Raw genomic sequence first — 18,923 nt, 5'->3', positions numbered from 1 at the left:
AAGATCAAAGTTGTTGTCATACACGAACGACCCAATAATAATGATTCACACATGCGACATGTGGTTTGGATTTATTCTTGTAAGCATCTACAAATTTCTTCCCACATGATAGATTATTACTTTTTACAACTTGTCAATCCTGCATATATTAGGTTATGATTACCCGACACGGTTTTTACGGTGTATTTTTTAGGATTAGACGCTGTGGTCCTCTAAACCTCGACCCAATTAATAACTGTTACATAAGACATTTGAATGTATGCATGTTATGTTGGACCAAGGTGTGTGAAGCAAAGCGAACAGAGTAAACACCAGATTATCGAAATGGTAATTTATGTACGTTGGTTGCAGCTTTTGGACATAAGTTTTCGGTGGATCGGAGGATGCTTAGGTGCTTACTAGAAGAAGCCATAGTTTATTTGCAGGTTTGCAAATGTTTATAGTTTTTGGATGGAGCAGTTTTTGGTTGATGGTTTAGGCGATATGGACCTCTCTCTCTCCCTGAAATGTAATCAAATGAAAAATGAAATAAAACCCCACCTTGAGATAGACCCACAACACACAACTCTGTGGCATTCCATTCCCATTACTGCAGGTCGTAGTTAATGGCGAATTGAACGTCTGGGGAGAGGAAAATGAATGTCTGGGCGATGAATAAATCCAAAGAGTCGTAAAACTTTTATATCATTATTTTGCACACCCGTAAACGCAAATGTACAAACCCTTGGTTGGTAATTTCGGCGTCGTCGCTGAGGTACAGGGAACAGACAAGGGAGAGAAGTATGTGCCTGTAGTTGTGTTTATGTATGAAAACAGTATAAGTGTGAGGTATCAACAACGAAAACCTTTGTGTGCAATCCTCCTCCAACCTTCGAATTATTTTGAATATCTTTATTGTTGTGTTAAAACTACTTTTTCTGTGGCTCCTTTATTATTCGTGCAATCTTGTTCATTAGCCCCACAACCACCGTCGTCATCAATTTGCGTGCCCACGCTCCCTCGCATATTCCTCCGCTGCTGGTCCAACTCTTTTTATTCCCTGCATCAAATTTCTGTTTTCCCTGATATATTTATGTCTATAATGCTGTACCACAAATATAAGTACTGCAAATTTATTTGTGAGTTTATGCCGACTAATGTCGAGTCCTAATGCATTAAATGCGAACAAAAGAAATAAGTCTCATTTCCTGTCCAGCTTTTATATCACTTGCTTAGTAGTCAATAAAATGTAATAATGGGACACAAAAAGTAATTAAATGGACGTCGATGCCACTCAATGAGGAAAACAGGGTTGATTCCGAAATATAACCCAACCATTTAGTATATCCTGGTTTTATTTGTTGACATGCAATTCAGATACTTTGGGAAAGAGATTGTTTTCTCCAGAATGAGTTTACTGTTAAACCACGATAATCTGAACTGAAACATACATGATTTGTTGACTAACGTTGAATGAAATGACTGTTTTATGTGCAGTTATGATTTTGATAGTTTTGTTTACAATCTTTAGAGTTCTCTGACCTATTTCACAACGATTTTACCATGTGATTTTGTTTTCCCCTCTTCCGGAGGTCTAAATATTCAGAAAAAAAGTACAAAGAACTGCAAACTCAAAGAGGGTGTAATTCCAACTTTCTATATCTGCATTTTTGCTCTAAACAAACACATAAATTAAAACAGTCCATTTTTGAAAGATTTTGGCGTTGAAAAAATTTAACCTAAATGTAGTAATTTTAATTAAATAAGTAATTTAAAAAATAAATAACATGTACAGGGTACTAATTTTCATGTATTAACAGGCCCAAACTCACCACCAAACTCTGCAGCAACGCCAAATGCACGTGATGCATTAGCAGCGCTTGAACTGTCCAGATTAACCTTGTGGAATCTTTATGGGGGTGGAGCAACGCTTCCAGAAAGGTATTTACTAAAAATTCGTTTTTTAATCGAACTTATAAATCTGGAACTTAAATTATGCAAGTGAATCAATAAATATGTTATTTAATATTATTGCATTTTGCCTCACAGCAAAGCACCACCACAGCAAGAAGCATTAAATCTTGAAGTTCCGACCCGAAATTCCGAAGGGGCACAGACGCCGAAAGTACCTACTACATCACACTCCAACAACATCCCAACGTCTCCCCGATCCACCGTGTACACGGTACGAAAAAATACATAATGTTATTGCGAATTACGTAATAAATATTCACAAACGCCTAAAGTGAAAGTAAACTAAATTGTATTTGCAGCCCGAGAAGGAGAATGGAAAGCGGCATGATCGACATGATCATCACCACAATAATAACAACAACAACCATCACGCCGCACCCCCACCGCCGAAACGGTTGGCAATGGACGACCCCGACACACCTCCAAGAAGCATCTCAATACCAGCCTTGACTGGGGCAAACATCAAAATAAATTCTCGCGGAGATGGAAGAGACTCATCTCTCGTCGTTTCCATGGAAATCAATGGAATCATGTACGTTGGTGTGTTAGAAAGGTAATTCAGAAATTTAAAGAATATGTAGATGTAGATGTAAATGTAAATTAGCATCCCTGTCATGTGTACTATGTATTTTAATAAAATGTCAATTTCGTTTTCAGAATGTCTTCCGTGAACCGATAATCATCCAGCTAATCTCATTGGATTCTGGATTCATTCATGGATTAGTAGAAATCAGACTACATAATTATTATACAATAATTGTATTGTAGTAGTTTTATTTGAATAGAAGTCAACAGTCACCAGAGTCGTCTAAACCCTCATTGCACAATACATTGGGTAGTAGAGGCAATAATCATAGTTGGCAGACATCACTGCAATATTGTAATAGTGCAATTCACTCAGATTATCTTCGGCTACTTTTTTCCCATCTGCACTTTTTTTATTTTTCCAGTATTTTCAATTTTTGTAGATATGCTGTGCCCAAGTTATTTGAGTCATACAGTTTTCAAAAGCACATGCGAAATTTATAGTACATATTTTGTTGAAATATTTTATTTAATGGGCAAAGTGAGGAAGGATATAATAGTTTGCATTTTTAAAATAAAAGGCTTAAGCACTCTAATCAGTCAGGTTTAAAAACGGGACTTGAAGTTTTGTGGGATGCATTACTTTTATTTTATCTGCGTATTTAATAATTAAAATCCGAGTTGTTACAAGCAATCATCCTGCATTTTTAAGAAAATATTTTATACGACATGGTTTAAAAGTTTCCATTATTTTGTGTATGAAATTCGAGTAGGAAGAAATTAGGCGAATTTTGAATGGCTTTATCAAGAATTATCCCGAGGATGAGAAGTTTAAGGGAATTTAATAACATCAAAAGAAAATCCTACTCGACGAACCTGTCGGTCAATATTAAGTTAGCTCCATGCATTTCACAATATGAGTACTTTGATCTCCAAGTTATACTGTTCACATTTTAACGCATTTTTGACGGTCAACATGGACTTGCTTCTGTTCATGACCCGACATACACTGGATGTCTGAGCAGGTTACCTAGGCCTGGATGGCACTTGATTTTTTTATTAAGCCAAGTGTCGGTTTTGTATTAATATCAGTTATGTGTGCTTATCTTAGATTTGTGTGATTGTATCTTGTATCGTGGTACTTTTTACCTTGAGTCAATTATTCTGATTCAAAAAATATTACCGTGCGGTATTAAATCGTAGTAGATGAGTTAGTCGACAATCATTGTATGACGTTGTCGAGTCGAGATAGAAGGTCTGTCTGTACAATTATAGCCATAACTTCCGCTTATAAGGTCGTAGTCGATTTGGGTTTACCTTAAACAGTTAATAATAATATCGTTATTATCCAGTTTTCTACTACCTCCAAGAATCAGTGTGCAATTGTAGAGTTTAGTTGGACTAAATATATCCACATGTATACACATCATCATCATCATTAAATAATGTCTATGTATTACTATATATTATGTATTAGTATAATTATTATTATTATTAGCATTACATATTGTTTTACAGTCTTGTGCTAGACATGGTTTTGTGCTTCACTCCTAGTTTCACGGTGATAAATGAACTACAAATACTACTAATAGGAGTGATGTACAGCACATTTTGTAGAAATAGTTCCCAGATAGTTGTAGATTTAATAGTCCGAGTTACTTATCTCAATATCTGTTGTGTTACCATTACGATAGAGTGCATAATTATTTATTGGAAAACTCGCATAATACTATCTGTAGGTTGATGTCTTTGGAAATATATACAAAAGTATTTAATTTGTGCATTTCATGATTTTATTATTATATTTTATGTCAATGCAATTATTCAAGGTACAAGTTTGAAAGGTAACATGTAATTTTCATATGTGTTAAAATGTTTTGTATTCTTATGTTTTAAGAAATGAGTTCCTGTGTCATGTTGTTGTTTATATAAATGCTTAGAAAATAATAGAGCTTTGACTTATAAAAAAATAGCCAGGGCGATGGCAATTAAAGTTACACCACGTTACTACGTATATATTTCTTGTGTTTATTATTGTATCATAACCCATTTTGTGAAAGTTTCTGTTAAACTTTGGGCAAACAAAAACACATTCGTTTATTCATCGTTTTGCTGTCACAAATCTTGGTTTCCCCTCGGCGAAACCGAGGTGTTATCATTGCATAAGTTTTACAACCATTGTGACATCTGGACCTTGGTCTTGCTGGCTTACAGTTGTAATTGCTTGATAGCGTTTTTAGTCTCTAGAATAAATAATATAGAAAATTCAATATACTTTTGTCTAATTGATGCAGAACAGCATGTTTTTTTCGGTACCGTAGCAGGAGCTGCACAGGAGCAAATTCCAACAATTGGGGAACAAATGGTTTGATTATGAACACAAAATCCTTGACATGCTGAATTGTCTTGGCGTCCTTTTCCACAGAAGGTATAAGTGTCGTCCGGTCCTAAGTCCTGCGCTGTGGTCTTAGTTAAAGTAGTTTTTTTATTACTCTTGATGACAGGCTCGTATCAATGTAAGTGCAAAATGTATTTTTAAAAAAACTTACAGTGTATTTGGATAGCACAACAAAGATTATTCCACAATATACACATTTTACGAAAAACAAAGTCATGGTGTTGGTCAAATTTTTCAGCAACCAGAAAATATCAAAACTGGCGAGAAATAAACTACTTGCGAGTGACTGATTCTGATCATTCTGTAAAATGCAAGTTATATTTTCATGTATGCAAAAGCTCAGGACAATCGGTTATAATTTCGCTGTTACAATTTCATAATCTGCAATGCAAGAACATGTGCATTATTAGAATTGGTGCAATCGTGACATCATTTAGTGTGTTGCATGATCACAATATGTATTTATCTAGCAGGATATTGATATGCGAGGATCAATAATGCACATAAACCTCAAATGAGAAAACTTTCCATTTCCATATTGCAACACGTGCGCAATACATCTTCTTATTCATTGTCAATATATTTAATAATCTATTTCGTTTAATGAAGTGTGTTACATTCACTTTTGTGAATGAATTACGATGCAGTGGCAACCCAATTTGATCAGGAGTGATCTAGTTTGCAGAATGTGCGTGTTAAATTGTAGGCAGTGCCATTTGTAAAATTCTAGATATTTGTGTAAGAAATTATGCACAATAGTACATATTTCTATTTACTTTGGGAATACTTTAATGTTTACTAACAATGCGATGGTGTGAAGTGTAACATTCCGATTTTGTTAAATCTTGGAATTATGAAACTCAAGTTAATGCAACCAAGGGTTCTTCAGGCGGTTTGTACGATGGTTGGAATTTGTCAAGTATTTTAGGTCAAAGTTGTAAAAATAGACAATTTTTTTCAGGCAGAGGAAGCAAACTTCATTTCTATCCTATTTTCCTCACATTAATTTTCACTCTGATTTCTCACTTGGGCCTTCATAGTCTTACAACAGAATCAGCGATGCATAATAATCAGAAATTAATTACGGTACAAAACATTTCACAGATTTCAGACATGTTTAATTTGATTAATCATTAGAGATGACACTTTAATTTTTTGATACTATAATATAAAATTGAATATTGAAAAATTGAATAAATTCAGCTAAAATAAAGCCAAATGGAAATAATTAATTTGCTTCACAATTCTAAAACATTGGTATGTCGAAGATAAAATAATACCACACATTCGTATACCGTCCAATATATCGAATTCTGTGTCAAAATGAGCAACGCTTTATTAGGAATGAAAAGTAAATTGTGTAAGTTTGCCCATTGTTTTTGCTGAATTTATGTAATACATATCTTCTAATGCAAAGATTCAACAAAATCGGAATGGTACACTTCACACCATCACATTAGAAGAGTTTTTATATTTTGTAGCTAATAAATGATGCTAAGATCCAAGATGCCGGAATTTCCTATCATACCCATAACTAAATACATATACGGCTTAATTAGATTTATTAGCACGATTGGCTGAAACCCAAGATTATTTGACACTTATCAATCTATAAGGGAGAAGCGTTACCTAGATACTTAATGTCAGGCAATCGTGGTCAGAGTCACTAAATTGATAAGTCACTTAACACATTTCACCAATTATTATTTCGGGAAATGAGACAAGGTACTTTGGCAAGATGACTGATAAAAACCAACAACCACTAAAAGACGAGTCAGCAAGAGATGCTCATGTCCAACTCAACAATATGAAAGTGGAGAAACCAACAGGGATTCAAGGTAATCCTGCCTCAAATGATAAACCTCCGATGCATCTGGTCAAGGAAATGGCTCCAACTGCTGGAGGAGCTGGAAAAGAAAGGCGGATTGAATTTGAGCAAGTTGAGCCACTCCCACTGGAGATTGATCTGTCTGCACCAAGGCGCAAGAGTTTGGGAGTTGGAAGAAAAAGCGCATTGTTCGAACGTCGGAAGAGTATCTCAGTACGCATTGCAATAAGTCATTTAATGCTTGTGTTTATTCACCGTTTAATAATTTAATGCTAGATGATACTCGCCCAAGTTTCGTTGGTGGCTAAAAAGACTACAACTGGTGAGTTTGACGGAGTTCACTGGAGAACGCTAATGAAGAATTACTTTCGAGAATCTGCTAAGCGATGGCCTCCAAAAAAGATGGTACGATCATTCCCAGCTTTTTTAGGCGACAAATTACCACTGTAGATTGGTATCTTTCATATGAGAATAAATATGTGCATGTACTTCAGCTTGGGCTATTCTGGACTAAAGGATACTATACTGATCATGCTATCAAAATTCAGAGAAAATCCAGATACTTTAGTAGATATTTAGCTAATGAGATATCTGAAGATGAGCTTACGGTAACAAACACAAATTTAATCCCTCGCTTTCTGAGTTTTTAAAATTTTGCAATTTCTGTCGTTTGTAGAAAATCGAGAACCAAGCTTATGGAAAAGCTCAAGATGCTCGTGAGCAAGGACGGCCAGAAGCTCAGGAATGGGAGTCATACGATTCAGAGGACAGTGTAGAAGGAAAAATTGTGAAAAAGCTCCGACGAAAATCTCTTCAAATACGTCATCCGAACCTTTGGGAGTCCCATGAGGAGCGAAAGAAAGAATACGAGCGTCGGAAAACAGAGAAATCTACCTTGAAAAAAGAAGGAAGACCATACAACCGTCCGAATTACTCTCCATTCATTGGTCCAATCTTGAAAGATCTTTGAAGGTTGACACAAAAGCCTCGACTTTGCAAGAAAAATATTACCCAGAAAATGGATTCATTTTTTAACCTAAACAATTTGTTTACATTATTCAAAAACTACTTATGTAAATATAATATGTAGCTGTAAACCATTGCTTTTTATGCTTCCGAAAAAAATACAAAAATCAACGTATAACTTTCCCATGCATTGGTTTGGTCTGGGCTGGGTTATCTCATTTTAAGACTTTTACATATGTACTTTGTGGGGTGACCAGACTCCTCATTAATAGAGACAGCCAGGCCAGCGGCGGTAGCACATTAAAGGCTAATTGCCGACATTTTAAGACTTCATAATTTTCTACCGTCCATGCACTAGCTCTTCTGGGAACGTTCGTATTGAGGGAGGGGGAGGGCTGTGCACTAGCTCCTCATCCTCATGTTAAATCGGCAGCTCGTAACAAGATGGGGGAGGGAGGGTCAGAAATTATTGGGATTGAATTAGGATTTTTCATAATTTATAGCAATCTCTCTACAGGAGAACACAACGCAAATTAGCATATAAAAATTCCTTGTCGTAAAAGCACTGTTGGATTTCTTCTTTCTCCTGCACCTCATTCTCAAAAGAAAGGAAAATCACAGTTGACAGTAAGAGCAGTTTACATAGTTGATATTTTTTTGCGATGGCACTGTTTTATGGTAACATTCTGCTGAGCAAATGTTCACAGTATTTTACATCTATTTTAATATTTTGTCATATATGTTTGTATTGCTGTGAAGTTTTTATAAGAAGGCAGCAAATGGTATTCATCCGCAATAAACTAAATATGTAAACTGTTAAATGTATTTGTGCTGATTATCTCAATATATGATAAGAATTCGATTGGACGATTAATCCGGCCGCACTCGAATGACATCACTATAAATATAAACGTACTTGTGCACAGTCACCGTTGTATTCTCATCATCGTCACAACTGAATAACATTATTTTCGTCAAGATTTCATAATAATGGAAGACAATCTTGATCAGGATATTGAGAAGAAGTTGGTTCTTGAACCATCAGTTGAAGATGGTCCAACTCCTCATCCCGATGAAGCTGATTCGAAGCCTTTCAGCGACTTTTGGACTTCAGGGAAACAACCGCCGATCGCAGCAATGCCTATTCACAGAGATTCTGACGTATACAACATGAAGCATAAAGAACGTGGAAAGGCTGTGATTTTTAATAATAAGGTGATTATATAAATAACTTTCTGCTACGTAGTCATTTCAATGCATCGACTACATTTTGTTTTCAGGAATTTAAATTATCAAACCTGGGAAAGCGAAATGGGACGGACGAAGACCGGGACAGATTGCGAGAAAGTTTGAAATCCCTTGGTTTTGACGTTTGCGTTTATAATGACCCTACGAAACGGCAAGTCTTTGATGTCATCGACAAATGTGAGGATTAAAAAAATATTTTTATTTTATTTTTGTATATCTGGATCTGGGTATCTAAATATTAAATATTTATGTTTGCATATGTGAGTGGATATAATACTATTTTAAAATACTGACAGTGGCTGCGGATGATCACTCAGACCGGGACTGCCTCGTAGTTGCGGTGTTCTCTCACGGTGACAAGAATTTAATTCATGCATTTGATGACGACTACAAGCCCAACCGACTGTGGGATGCTTTTGATGCTAACGTGTGTCCAACATTAGCAGGCAAACCTAAAATGTTTTTCATTCAGGTTAAATTTAACAGCACACGATGGATTTTAAGAGATTAATAAATGATTAGTTAATCACATTCATTTCTGCAAATATTTAGGCTTGTCAGGGCGATCAACTCGATAGTGGGACCACTATGATTCAACACGCAAAAACAATGGTCGATTCTGCAGCAGCCAGTCAAATGGAATACAGGATTCCCAATAAAGCAGATTTTCTCTTGGTAAATTCCACATTTCCAGGTAACGTTGCCACAAGAAAACATTCAATATGGTACATTTATACCAGTAAAATCTATTACGCATATCTTACTTTCGCATTTAATATCAAGGATATTACTCTTGGAGAAATACAACACAAGGGTCATGGTTTATTCAAGCCTTATGTGAAGTACTTGATCAGCACTCGAGTAAAAGGGATTTTTTATCAATGCTCACAATTGTTATCAGAAAAGTTAGTGGAATTTTGTTGCGCATGTGAATTTTTAGTTGCATAAATGTAAAAATGCATTTGTGGTTTACAGGTTGCATTCAATTTCGAGTCTTGTGTTCCAGGCTCGCACATGCATGGAAAAAAGCAAATCCCGTTGATCACATCCACTTTGACCCGTGATATTAATTTCTTTTAGCTCTGTCACCCTAAAATTTTGCTACATTGAAATTTAACCTTTGTTCGAATTGTTTGATTATAGACGAAATAAATTGTGTTAACGTATTAATGTGTTGAAAGACATTTATTAGACTACAATTAATACTTTACATACATAAAACAAATATGACGGTATACTCTTTACATAAGTAATTGATAATCTTTGCTGGTTTTAATGATGCAACAATTCATTCCAGTCCGGCCAATACTCTTCTTTCATTCGCTGACAGTAATCCTTCAGGTTTCTTAACTCATCTTGAATTTGAATTTTGTAATCATATTTTAAAATGTTGTGTTATGTTTAAAAAATGGCAACTTCTAAATCTTACTTTCAAATAGCTCTGTAAATGGGGAGTTTTCCGTAAATACAGCAGACGCAAGTTGACCAAAAACAGCACAATCTTCTTCGCATGGATGATGCCCAAGAAGGAATGGTTTATTTCCCAAAATTTTACTAACGGACTTTAAGCAATTTGACATAATTTCAATAACTTCTTGTTCCGAGTGACGCCCTAGCCCTTGAGTCCACGCCATGGAGGTAAGACTTGGGGCAATCATTTTAAAAATCATGAATTCGCCAATGGTGATGTTCCCTTTCCTGAGTTGTTCGAATGTATCCCGACCACCAAAAGTAAATCTCCAGAGAATACCACCCCTACATATTTGATTTGAAGTTGTTAATCATCTTTCTATCAATACATATGTAGGATTTATCAAAGTTAAAAGTATTGAAATTATTACCAGTACATGTATTCCTCCATCATAACTCTCACTGCCATCCCAATTGCTTGTTTTTCCTCAGAATACACAGCATTTAACTGTTTGTCATACTTCCTATAGTTGAATTAATTTGATTTTTTTATCATTTCTGTGCATATGCTATTGAATTTTATTTTAAATGATTCTAATGCTTGAATATGAATGCGCCATACTTCCGAAGATACTCGACAATGAATTGCGAATCCGATATGTTTCTTCCATTAATACTCAGCCATGGCGTTTTCGCTTTGGGACCCCAAACATCCACCTTGTCAATTTCATATGGGATTTTAGCCATTCTCAAGTACGTTTCGACTTTGAGCACAAATGGCGAAGCAGTTGGTACTTGTCGCCCTCCGAACATCCCGTGCAAAACGACTTTGTTTTTAGACTGCTCCGACCACTTTGACCTAACAATTGTTTACCCTTTATTAAAATAAAATTCGCTCTAAAGTTACATTAAATAAAACTTTACAAAACTTACCAAATTCGTACTTTTCTTTGGTTGTTTAAAATCTTCATCGCTACAAATATGGACACACCTCCTAAACATAGTGCGACCGCATTGTAGAAAGTCAAATCAATCATGGCTGTGACAATAGTTGCTTAATTCGAAGAATCGATTAAGTTCAGCAAGTCCAATTAAACATCCGCCTCATTCGCATTCCACGATAACCGTCTGATTTACTTTTGTTGAGCACACACTAATGGTCAACATTACTTTGCCCATATATCGTCATTTATTTATATAATTGTAACACACGAATCACAAGTTGTGATCACGTTGTGATTTATATGAATAATCTCAGGATCAGCCATGTGTAATGCCCGGAGATCTTTGTGTTACTAATGCCAGAATGAAAAGACCTTGAAATGAATGCAAATACCATGCATGTCTTCTTACCTGCACATATTATAAGTTACTGATAATGCCATTATAATGAGGAATGGGACATGTCTATAAGATCGTATTTAAAGGCAAAAACTGTTTGTAAATCAATGTCTCCGAATAAAACAAATATGGACATGCATGTAAACGAAAAAATCCAATTAACACCATGTTGACACAGTAGTTATTCATGTAGTAGTGCGTATGTATGTACATATGTATATGCAGCTAAAAGTATGCAGACAAAAGTATTTTAACAGTTACACATAATAGTTATAATAGAAATTTGAACATTTAATTAAATTGTCTCGAGTCTCTTAATTCACTAAGGAGATTAATTTCGCATACGTATGTAAGTCACGATTGCTTGACATTAAGTATCTAGGTAACTCTTGGCTCTTTTAACGGTTGCGACAAATGGTGGAGTTACAAATAAAATAATTATTTTTTAAATCGTTGGTACACGTCCCCTGGGCCTGTGTACCAACGACTTTGACCTTTAATAACTTTTGAAAGGGCAGACATAGAGACTTGATTCTTAAAGATGAAATCATCGTAATTTTTAGCTTGATTTTTTAAGCAAAAAATCTCGAGGCTACTATTTCGAGAATTAAATTTGAAATCTGCAGCGTGCAGCCTTTATTTAGCCCGAGTCAGGGTCAGTGTCAGCTTCTAAATTTTAGTCAGACGACCTGCACCAACTACTGACTACTATTCGTAATCGGCAAAAATGTTCCCATAATCCAGCATGCAAAATTTCAGCTCCTTGACCAATTTTAAAACCAGTACGGGTCTCATGGGCCCACAAAAATATTCATTTTCATATTCTTTAGTCTGATGTGCCCTTACCCATGATACAGAATTTCATGTTTATTCTACCAATATAAAAAGCAATGTGGGTCACCTTGTTAAATCTCTGTGGAAAAAATCTTAATATTTACTTCATATTTTTCAATCTGGTCTACCCCCGCGGGGTCATGCCAAATTTCAGTCTTCTATGAGTGTCTGGAGCGAATTTCATCTTTTTAATACAATTTTTAAAAATCGATATGGGTCACCCCTTAAAGGTCCCTCCACATAAAAATGTTTTAATTCATATTCTTTCATCAGGCATTAGCAATCTCTGCACTAATTTCAGCTCGATTGGATAATTTTCAACAATCGGTATGGTATCGGGTCCCTCCAATCGAAAATTTTCCCAATTTAAATTAATATTCTTCAATTAGACACCATTAGCAATCTCAATGCCAATTTTCAGATTTTGAAATACTCCACCCACCCAGATGACCACCACCGGTCAACCACTTAATCGATTTCGCCCATCTTCAAATTTAACTCCTCATTTGCCACATACTACACATATACCAAATTTAAAGTCGCTAGGACAAGTTTAACGAAAGTTATCGTAAAATGATCAAACGGACAGACGGACGGACATGACAGTTCCATAAGCACTTTGACTGAAAATTACATTTCCAACTGTAACTAATTAACCAATTTCAACAAGTTTTAGTTTTCTAAAAATGAAAATTTATTTTGTAACTCGGCCATTTGTCGTAACCTTATAGATTGATAAAGTGTCAAATAATCTTGTATGTAAGTTAATATGAAATCTTGAATATGAAAATGAAAGATCAGGCACACTTATTACATATGAAGTGCCTATACGTCTACAGATCTATGTATGTACATACAGTATGTACAGATGACAGATCTACGGATCTACATCTGGGCTACTTGGTGGGAAAATACCGACCTGAGAATACCAATAAAATGTATATAGTACATTAGCCTAATCCGGTCAGTAGTTAAGAAAACAAGTGAACCTAACTTAATTTGGAACTGATTTTTCTACATAATTGGTAAAAATGTCTGAATATGTCAAATTTACGTGACTGGAATATCATCACAAATATCTAACACTAACAAATTGCAAGACAATTGTGTTGCATGCCAAATTAACATGCAAGTTTTGGTATGCCATAGTTTAGCGAATGTGACCTGAGCATGGCTGCATCTGCTGTGGCAAGAGCTTTGACACTTGTGTTTGTCTTGTGCCAATCATACTTCAAATGGTCTTCGGATGACCAAACCGTGATCGTGAGAAATCTCAGTCCTGAGTCCTATGTCAAAGGGCATCACCACCTTGCAGGCGTCATTTTGGCTCGTGGTGGCAGCAAGGGAATTCCGCATAAAAATATGGCTATTTTACATGGAAAACCGTTGATTTATTGGGCACTGAAAGCTATGGTCGATAGTGAAGGTGATTTCTACTCCTCCCTCTTTAAACCAAATTCCACAAGCTAAATATGTACAAATAAAATAACATGCTATCATTTATCACTCAGTATTCACAAGCATCTGGGTTTCCACTGATGACATCCTGGTCTCGGAATGGGTGGGGACGGAATTTCCGACCGAGGTACAAGTTCACGCCAGATCCTCATACACTGCGACGGATGAAGCGACCTCGATTATAGCCGTTCAAGAATTTCTCAGCTTCCATCCAGGTAATTTAAGTTACTGTTCGAAAGTCGCGATACTTTATTAAATTATGTATCTTGCATATCCCATTTACTAATAAATTATTTTAATGACGTCTCTTCGAACAGAGGTTGATGCAGTAGGCCTTGTTCAGGCGACATCCCCTTTTGTACAGCCCACATATTTGCAGCAGGCCTCTGCACTCTTATCAGAAAGAGACTCTGTATTTTCTGCATACCGCTCCAAAGGTACTCATAAAATTTCAAAATATAAATCGAGGCAGTTATGAAACAACAAATGAATCTCCCATTATGTATGACTTTTAGGAATGAACTCTTAGATATTTTAATGTGTTTCCAGCATTACGATGGAAAAGTGTAAACGTTTATCACAAAGAAATTACCCAACCATTAAACTTCGACCCCTACACCAGGCCACGCCGACAAGATTGGATGGGAGAAATGATCGAAAATGGCATGTTTTACTTTAGCATGAGGGATATTCTTGTAAATGAAAATGCTTTCCAAGGACCAAGGTTAGAAAAAATGACGGGATTGGTTCATGTTAATATTATTGTGATGAGGTGGAAATAATAAAACTATTAAATATCTCACAGGTCGCATTATGTCGAGGTACCCCAACATCACAGCTTAGAAATCGACATGCAAAATGATTTGGCGTTGGCAGAAATACTCATGGCAAATAAAAATCTCTTCGCTACGGAAAAGTTGCACTCCAAGTCAGAGCTTTAATATCTGTGGTCTATTTGAAAACTTATTTTTTTATATAATAAATAAAGAAATAATGAACCCGAACTGAATTGATGCTGAATTTTTTATCATAAAAATTTAGACGGAAATCTTTATTTGTCTTTCTGCCCCTATCTGCTTAGCGGGGTTCAGTTCACATAAATATTGGACAATCACTAATCGCAATTTCGCAATATTTTCAAGGAAAACTTACTTTCGTTCGATTAATAACTTTCGATTAGTACTTGGTTATAAACTAAATTAAAGTCTTAAAGTTAAAAAATATAAGCAAAGTAAAAAGCTGTTTCTACAATTGAGTGAGTGAAAAGACTTAGAACTATGGAAGTCGATACACCTACGCTTGACATCCCCGTCAATATTTGGTGTTTTCTGGGGAAGGAGGGGGCGAAAAGGGTCAAGGCAAATTTGACATTGGGTGACACTACGTTGACCGCTTTAAAGGAATTTGTGTGCAAAGCTGTTGGTTCAATTTCTCCAAACGAAATTGGTAGGTATTTCAAAATTAGAAGTTGAAATTTGGAACTCTAAATGACATGTTATGTACGATATCTGTCTATTTGCAGATATTTTGTACAATGGGGGGAAACTAATGGATGACATGGCAGTCAAGTCTGCAACATTTCGACCAATGAACGTGATAACGGTAGTCAAACTGGACCGAAATCCGGAACCTCGAGTCGATATTGCTGAAGCCGCTGGAAACATCAAAGGAAAGATTCCTCAAACTGCACTTGCCTTGAGAACGGCGTTTTTAAACCCAAAATTCATCCCAACCATTATGGTATATTTAATCTGGACGAATATGATGCGAGCATACTGATATACTAATTAATAATGACAATGATTACTATTATGGTAAATTATCATTGATAATAAGAATGTGAATAATATTTTCATTTTAGAAACTGGGACAGTCAGAAATGCTGGAGAACATCATGGCCATCGCTCCAGGTCTCAAGAATGATCCGATCGCAATTGCAATGATTCAAGATCCAGCAATGATTTTCCATCTCGCAGATTTTGAATCTTTGAAAAAGTAGTGATAATATGCTATTCATCATACATCAATGTCCATATCTAACTTAAATTACGTGTCTATGTAGGCTTGCAAATACAAGACCTTGGGTAGTTGAAGCATTCAATTTTTTGGCTGCATCTGTCCATCAAGAGAAGGGAGGATCACGTACAAACGATGTTCCAAGTAGTGGATTCTTTAATCCTGCCCTTCTTGAAGACGATGATGATGACATGGACGAGGATGACGACGAATCTGGTGCTGGACCTAGTAGCAGAATAACAAGAGAACAACTTTCTGCAGCGTTGAATTCTTTGAGCGCCTTAGGTATACATACATTTGTCACTTGCTTACGATTAGACGAATTGAACATGATATGACATGTAATGACAACAAAACTTACCTAACTAGGACGGGAACGCTTATCTTCTGCTCCAAGTCAATCACAACCATCCGCAACTGGTTCTTCTCTATTTGATCGCTTTTCCCAAGGTGGAGGAACTTCGGCTGCTGCTGGTGGTGGAAATCCCACCGCTGATCTCACAAACCTTTTATCATCACTACAACAACGTGTTTCAAGGAGTGGCAATACTTCCACTGGGGCTGCGGGCGCTAATCCTCCTGCGCTCACTCCTGATCTGGTAGCGCGTGCCATGAATACTGCTTTAAATAGTCTTCCTGCAGAAGCAAGGGAAGCTCGTTTCAGTGAACTTCGAGGTATTCCAACCGATCAAATTGTTCATATGCACACTATCCACATACACTAATTACACATCCGTAAATATTGACACAAAATAATTGTTCTGTCAGACCAAATTGCTCGAATTCAAAGTATGGGGTCCAACAACAGTACCGGAGCCACTACGTCTGTTGTTCCTCCTTCCAGTGTTGCAGCTCCGCCGACTACACCCTCTTCGTTGCAACCATTGTCAGTAACATCCCCATATGCACAGCAGTTAAGTCAAATGCGGGATATGGGTAAGTAATATTACATATTATAAATGTCGGCACAAAAGGTATTTTGAAATTTGGTGCTACTATGCACATAAAATTTGGAATCTCTTAGGAATTAATGACGAGCGATTGAGCTTGTTAGCTCTGGGAGTCAGTGATGGTGATGTCGAAACTGCCGTTGAGTTAATATTTTCAGGTTGGACTGGCGAAGGGGCCGATGTGGAAATGCCAGATGAACAATAGTAATGAAGTTTGTAAAAGCTGGATGAAAATAATCGCAAAATTTTTAATGAACAACATTAGATACCATGTTATACAAAATAAATAAGAATTTTTCTATGAAATAAAAATTAAATGCACAAAACAGAATCTAAATCGGAAAACGAAAGTTGAATTAAAAAAATATATATATCATCGTGGCATTGGTTGTTTGAGGTGTTTGGATCCGGTAGGGCGACAGATTTCCCCGGTCATATTGACCCGTCCACATATACATACATAATTCGTATATGTGGACTGTAATTCGTATATGCTTGGAGATAAAAATTTGTCAGTGAATATGCTACAACATTGGCATATAGGATATGGGTTAAATGTCATGTAAGCTTCATTGGCTTATCCATGATTTGATACCAAGCACGAAAAAAACTTGACATGGTTGACCTTCTACCAGTTTGAAATTTCATATGGATGCTTTAGAATTTCAAAATTTTAGTTATGCATAGACCTTAGCAATGACATTCCGTAAGGACAATTAGCCTTTTACCAATTTTATCATGTGGCGTCATGAAAGTTTATTCGTATATACATTTTATATAGCTTTCTCTCAAATTTAGAGAAAGCTATGCAAACCGGATCTCCCAATCAACGCAAAGAAAATCGTCACAATATCCGTTTGACATTTCCCAACCATGCATATGGGCAACGTTTTATTGTTAATTGCCTATTTCTAATTACAGTGCGACGTATAGCAGTTAATTTCAGACAAATGCACACTCACGTAAAAAATGAGCACCCCAATGAATCATCAATCTTTTAATTTAGACACGCCGCATTCCTCGCAACAACCACGCCGAGTCCGAATTTAACCTCGAGCCATAATATTACAAACTTGCTCCCAATGCTGAATGAATAAGAATAATCTTTCTCGTCGCTCTCCTCAGTGTGTCAATAATCATTGGCGAGGGAAATTTCTTGAATTCGAGCATGGACCAAACAATGATATGTCGTATGACTTTGACCAAATTAGATGAAATCAAAAATTAAGTAGCACATGGTTGACTTTGAAAGGTCCAACAACCGGCACTGCGAAACTGTATCTCCACGTCAATGGGAATACTAATAAGATGAAAGTCGAACAACCTTCTTTATTACATGGTTTGTCATGCAAAATATTTATGCGTGGAACGATTTCGAATCCGTTTTTTACAGTATGGTAACGTTGTGGCTTGTGAAATATGTATGCATGTAAGAAACCCGGCTCAGAAATTTGTTGCAATTTATGCAGTGTATCGGTAACTTGGACCTTGAAAACTTTTTATTAAAAATCTTCATTTGCATACGCACGCGAATAGGTACGTATTTTTATAGTATCTCTCTTGATACACAACTCGCATAATATGCGAGGATTATTTCAGTAATATACCTATTCAGCAATGCATGTACAGAGTTAACAACTTAAAAGATTAATCTGATTTTGATAAAATACACATTTAGAATATGATGTTGATACTCGTGTATTTTCCACATGTTTTGCACCTAAAACGTTTCATGAGATTCGTAGCATGAAGATTTAAATAATTTTATTGCATTACATGAATACATATCATCGTCCCAATAAATGAGATGTATTTGTAGATTATGTGACTGCAATTGTCATTGTGAATATTGATGATCTCCTGACACAGGCATATGCAGGTATGTATGCAGCGGAGCTTGTCTTTCTGAGCATCATCATACATACACACAACTTAACATACAATGAGATTGATGCATTGTCTGATTTTAAAGATCATTTATTCGCTTTTGCTATTC

At 36.1% G+C, this 18,923-nt stretch overlaps 7 protein-coding genes across 10 annotated transcripts in view; 5 read left to right on the top strand and 2 right to left on the bottom strand.

Moving 5' to 3' along the window:
* The window catches only part of LOC110854527 (protein dead ringer), a 51,251-nt gene extending 46,761 nt beyond the window's left edge, over positions 1 to 4,490 (top strand). For 2 of the 3 annotated variants that reach the window (XM_035854120.1, XM_022102981.2), the window contains 4 exons: positions 1,800 to 1,920; positions 2,029 to 2,164; positions 2,253 to 2,506; positions 2,611 to 4,485. In XM_035854120.1, the coding sequence (XP_035710013.1) occupies positions 1,800 to 1,920; positions 2,029 to 2,164; positions 2,253 to 2,506; positions 2,611 to 2,632 (533 nt within the window). In that variant the 3' untranslated portion in view covers positions 2,633 to 4,485. Of the gene's footprint in view, positions 1 to 1,799; positions 1,921 to 2,028; positions 2,165 to 2,252; positions 2,507 to 2,610 lie in introns of all 3 variants that reach the window. The other variant, XM_035854122.1, reaches the window with a different exon arrangement.
* Positions 4,487 to 5,214, bottom strand: LOC110854547. Of its 2 annotated transcripts, none has more exons than XM_035854164.1 (3): positions 5,028 to 5,214; positions 4,795 to 4,937; positions 4,487 to 4,721 (listed from the first exon to the last, which is right to left on the bottom strand). In XM_035854164.1, the coding sequence occupies exons 1-3, from the start codon at positions 5,071 to 5,073 to the stop codon at positions 4,545 to 4,547; spliced, it is 366 nt and encodes a 121-aa protein (XP_035710057.1). In that variant the 5' UTR covers positions 5,074 to 5,214; the 3' UTR covers positions 4,487 to 4,544. The 2 variants fall into 2 exon arrangements, with proteins under 2 accessions (XP_035710057.1, XP_021958684.1); XM_022102992.2 differs by having other exon boundaries at positions 4,795 to 4,944; positions 5,028 to 5,211.
* Positions 5,215 to 5,327: 113 nt separating this feature from the next.
* Positions 5,328 to 8,450, top strand: LOC118436331. Its single transcript, XM_035854154.1, has 4 exons — positions 5,328 to 6,917; positions 6,981 to 7,109; positions 7,199 to 7,312; positions 7,381 to 8,450. Exons 1-4 carry the CDS (start codon positions 6,615 to 6,617, stop codon positions 7,672 to 7,674), a joined length of 840 nt encoding a protein of 279 aa, XP_035710047.1. The 5' UTR covers positions 5,328 to 6,614; the 3' UTR covers positions 7,675 to 8,450.
* A 111-nt stretch (positions 8,451 to 8,561) lies between these two features.
* Positions 8,562 to 10,084, top strand: LOC110861905 (caspase-1). Its single transcript, XM_022111042.2, has 6 exons — positions 8,562 to 8,885; positions 8,951 to 9,095; positions 9,215 to 9,390; positions 9,471 to 9,612; positions 9,702 to 9,823; positions 9,894 to 10,084. The coding sequence occupies exons 1-6, from the start codon at positions 8,661 to 8,663 to the stop codon at positions 9,996 to 9,998; spliced, it is 915 nt and encodes a 304-aa protein (XP_021966734.1). The 5' UTR covers positions 8,562 to 8,660; the 3' UTR covers positions 9,999 to 10,084.
* On the bottom strand, positions 10,085 to 12,025 carry LOC110861926 (failed axon connections homolog). Its single transcript, XM_022111062.2, has 5 exons — positions 11,262 to 12,025; positions 10,951 to 11,187; positions 10,760 to 10,852; positions 10,348 to 10,673; positions 10,085 to 10,273 (listed from the first exon to the last, which is right to left on the bottom strand). Exons 1-5 carry the CDS (start codon positions 11,363 to 11,365, stop codon positions 10,191 to 10,193), a joined length of 843 nt encoding a protein of 280 aa, XP_021966754.1. The 5' UTR covers positions 11,366 to 12,025; the 3' UTR covers positions 10,085 to 10,190.
* A 1,342-nt stretch (positions 12,026 to 13,367) lies between these two features.
* LOC110861915 (N-acylneuraminate cytidylyltransferase) lies at positions 13,368 to 14,970 on the top strand. Its single transcript, XM_022111052.2, has 5 exons — positions 13,368 to 13,929; positions 14,015 to 14,176; positions 14,279 to 14,398; positions 14,511 to 14,685; positions 14,767 to 14,970. The coding sequence occupies exons 1-5, from the start codon at positions 13,674 to 13,676 to the stop codon at positions 14,900 to 14,902; spliced, it is 849 nt and encodes a 282-aa protein (XP_021966744.1). The 5' UTR covers positions 13,368 to 13,673; the 3' UTR covers positions 14,903 to 14,970.
* Positions 14,971 to 15,092: 122 nt separating this feature from the next.
* On the top strand, positions 15,093 to 17,258 carry LOC110861878 (ubiquitin-like protein 7). The gene is made up of 7 exons (XM_022111015.2): positions 15,093 to 15,407; positions 15,484 to 15,701; positions 15,823 to 15,956; positions 16,024 to 16,262; positions 16,347 to 16,652; positions 16,746 to 16,913; positions 17,002 to 17,258. The coding sequence occupies exons 1-7, from the start codon at positions 15,239 to 15,241 to the stop codon at positions 17,130 to 17,132; spliced, it is 1,365 nt and encodes a 454-aa protein (XP_021966707.1). The 5' UTR covers positions 15,093 to 15,238; the 3' UTR covers positions 17,133 to 17,258.
* The last annotated feature ends 1,665 nt before the right edge of the window (positions 17,259 to 18,923 follow it).

Source organism: Folsomia candida, unplaced genomic scaffold, assembly GCF_002217175.1.
Source record: "Folsomia candida strain VU population unplaced genomic scaffold, ASM221717v1 Fcan01_Sc001, whole genome shotgun sequence".
Taxonomy (NCBI): Eukaryota; Metazoa; Arthropoda; class Collembola; order Entomobryomorpha; family Isotomidae; genus Folsomia; species Folsomia candida.
Note: the sequence above shows the minus strand (reverse complement) of the source record. Positions and strands in the feature narration are given on the sequence as shown.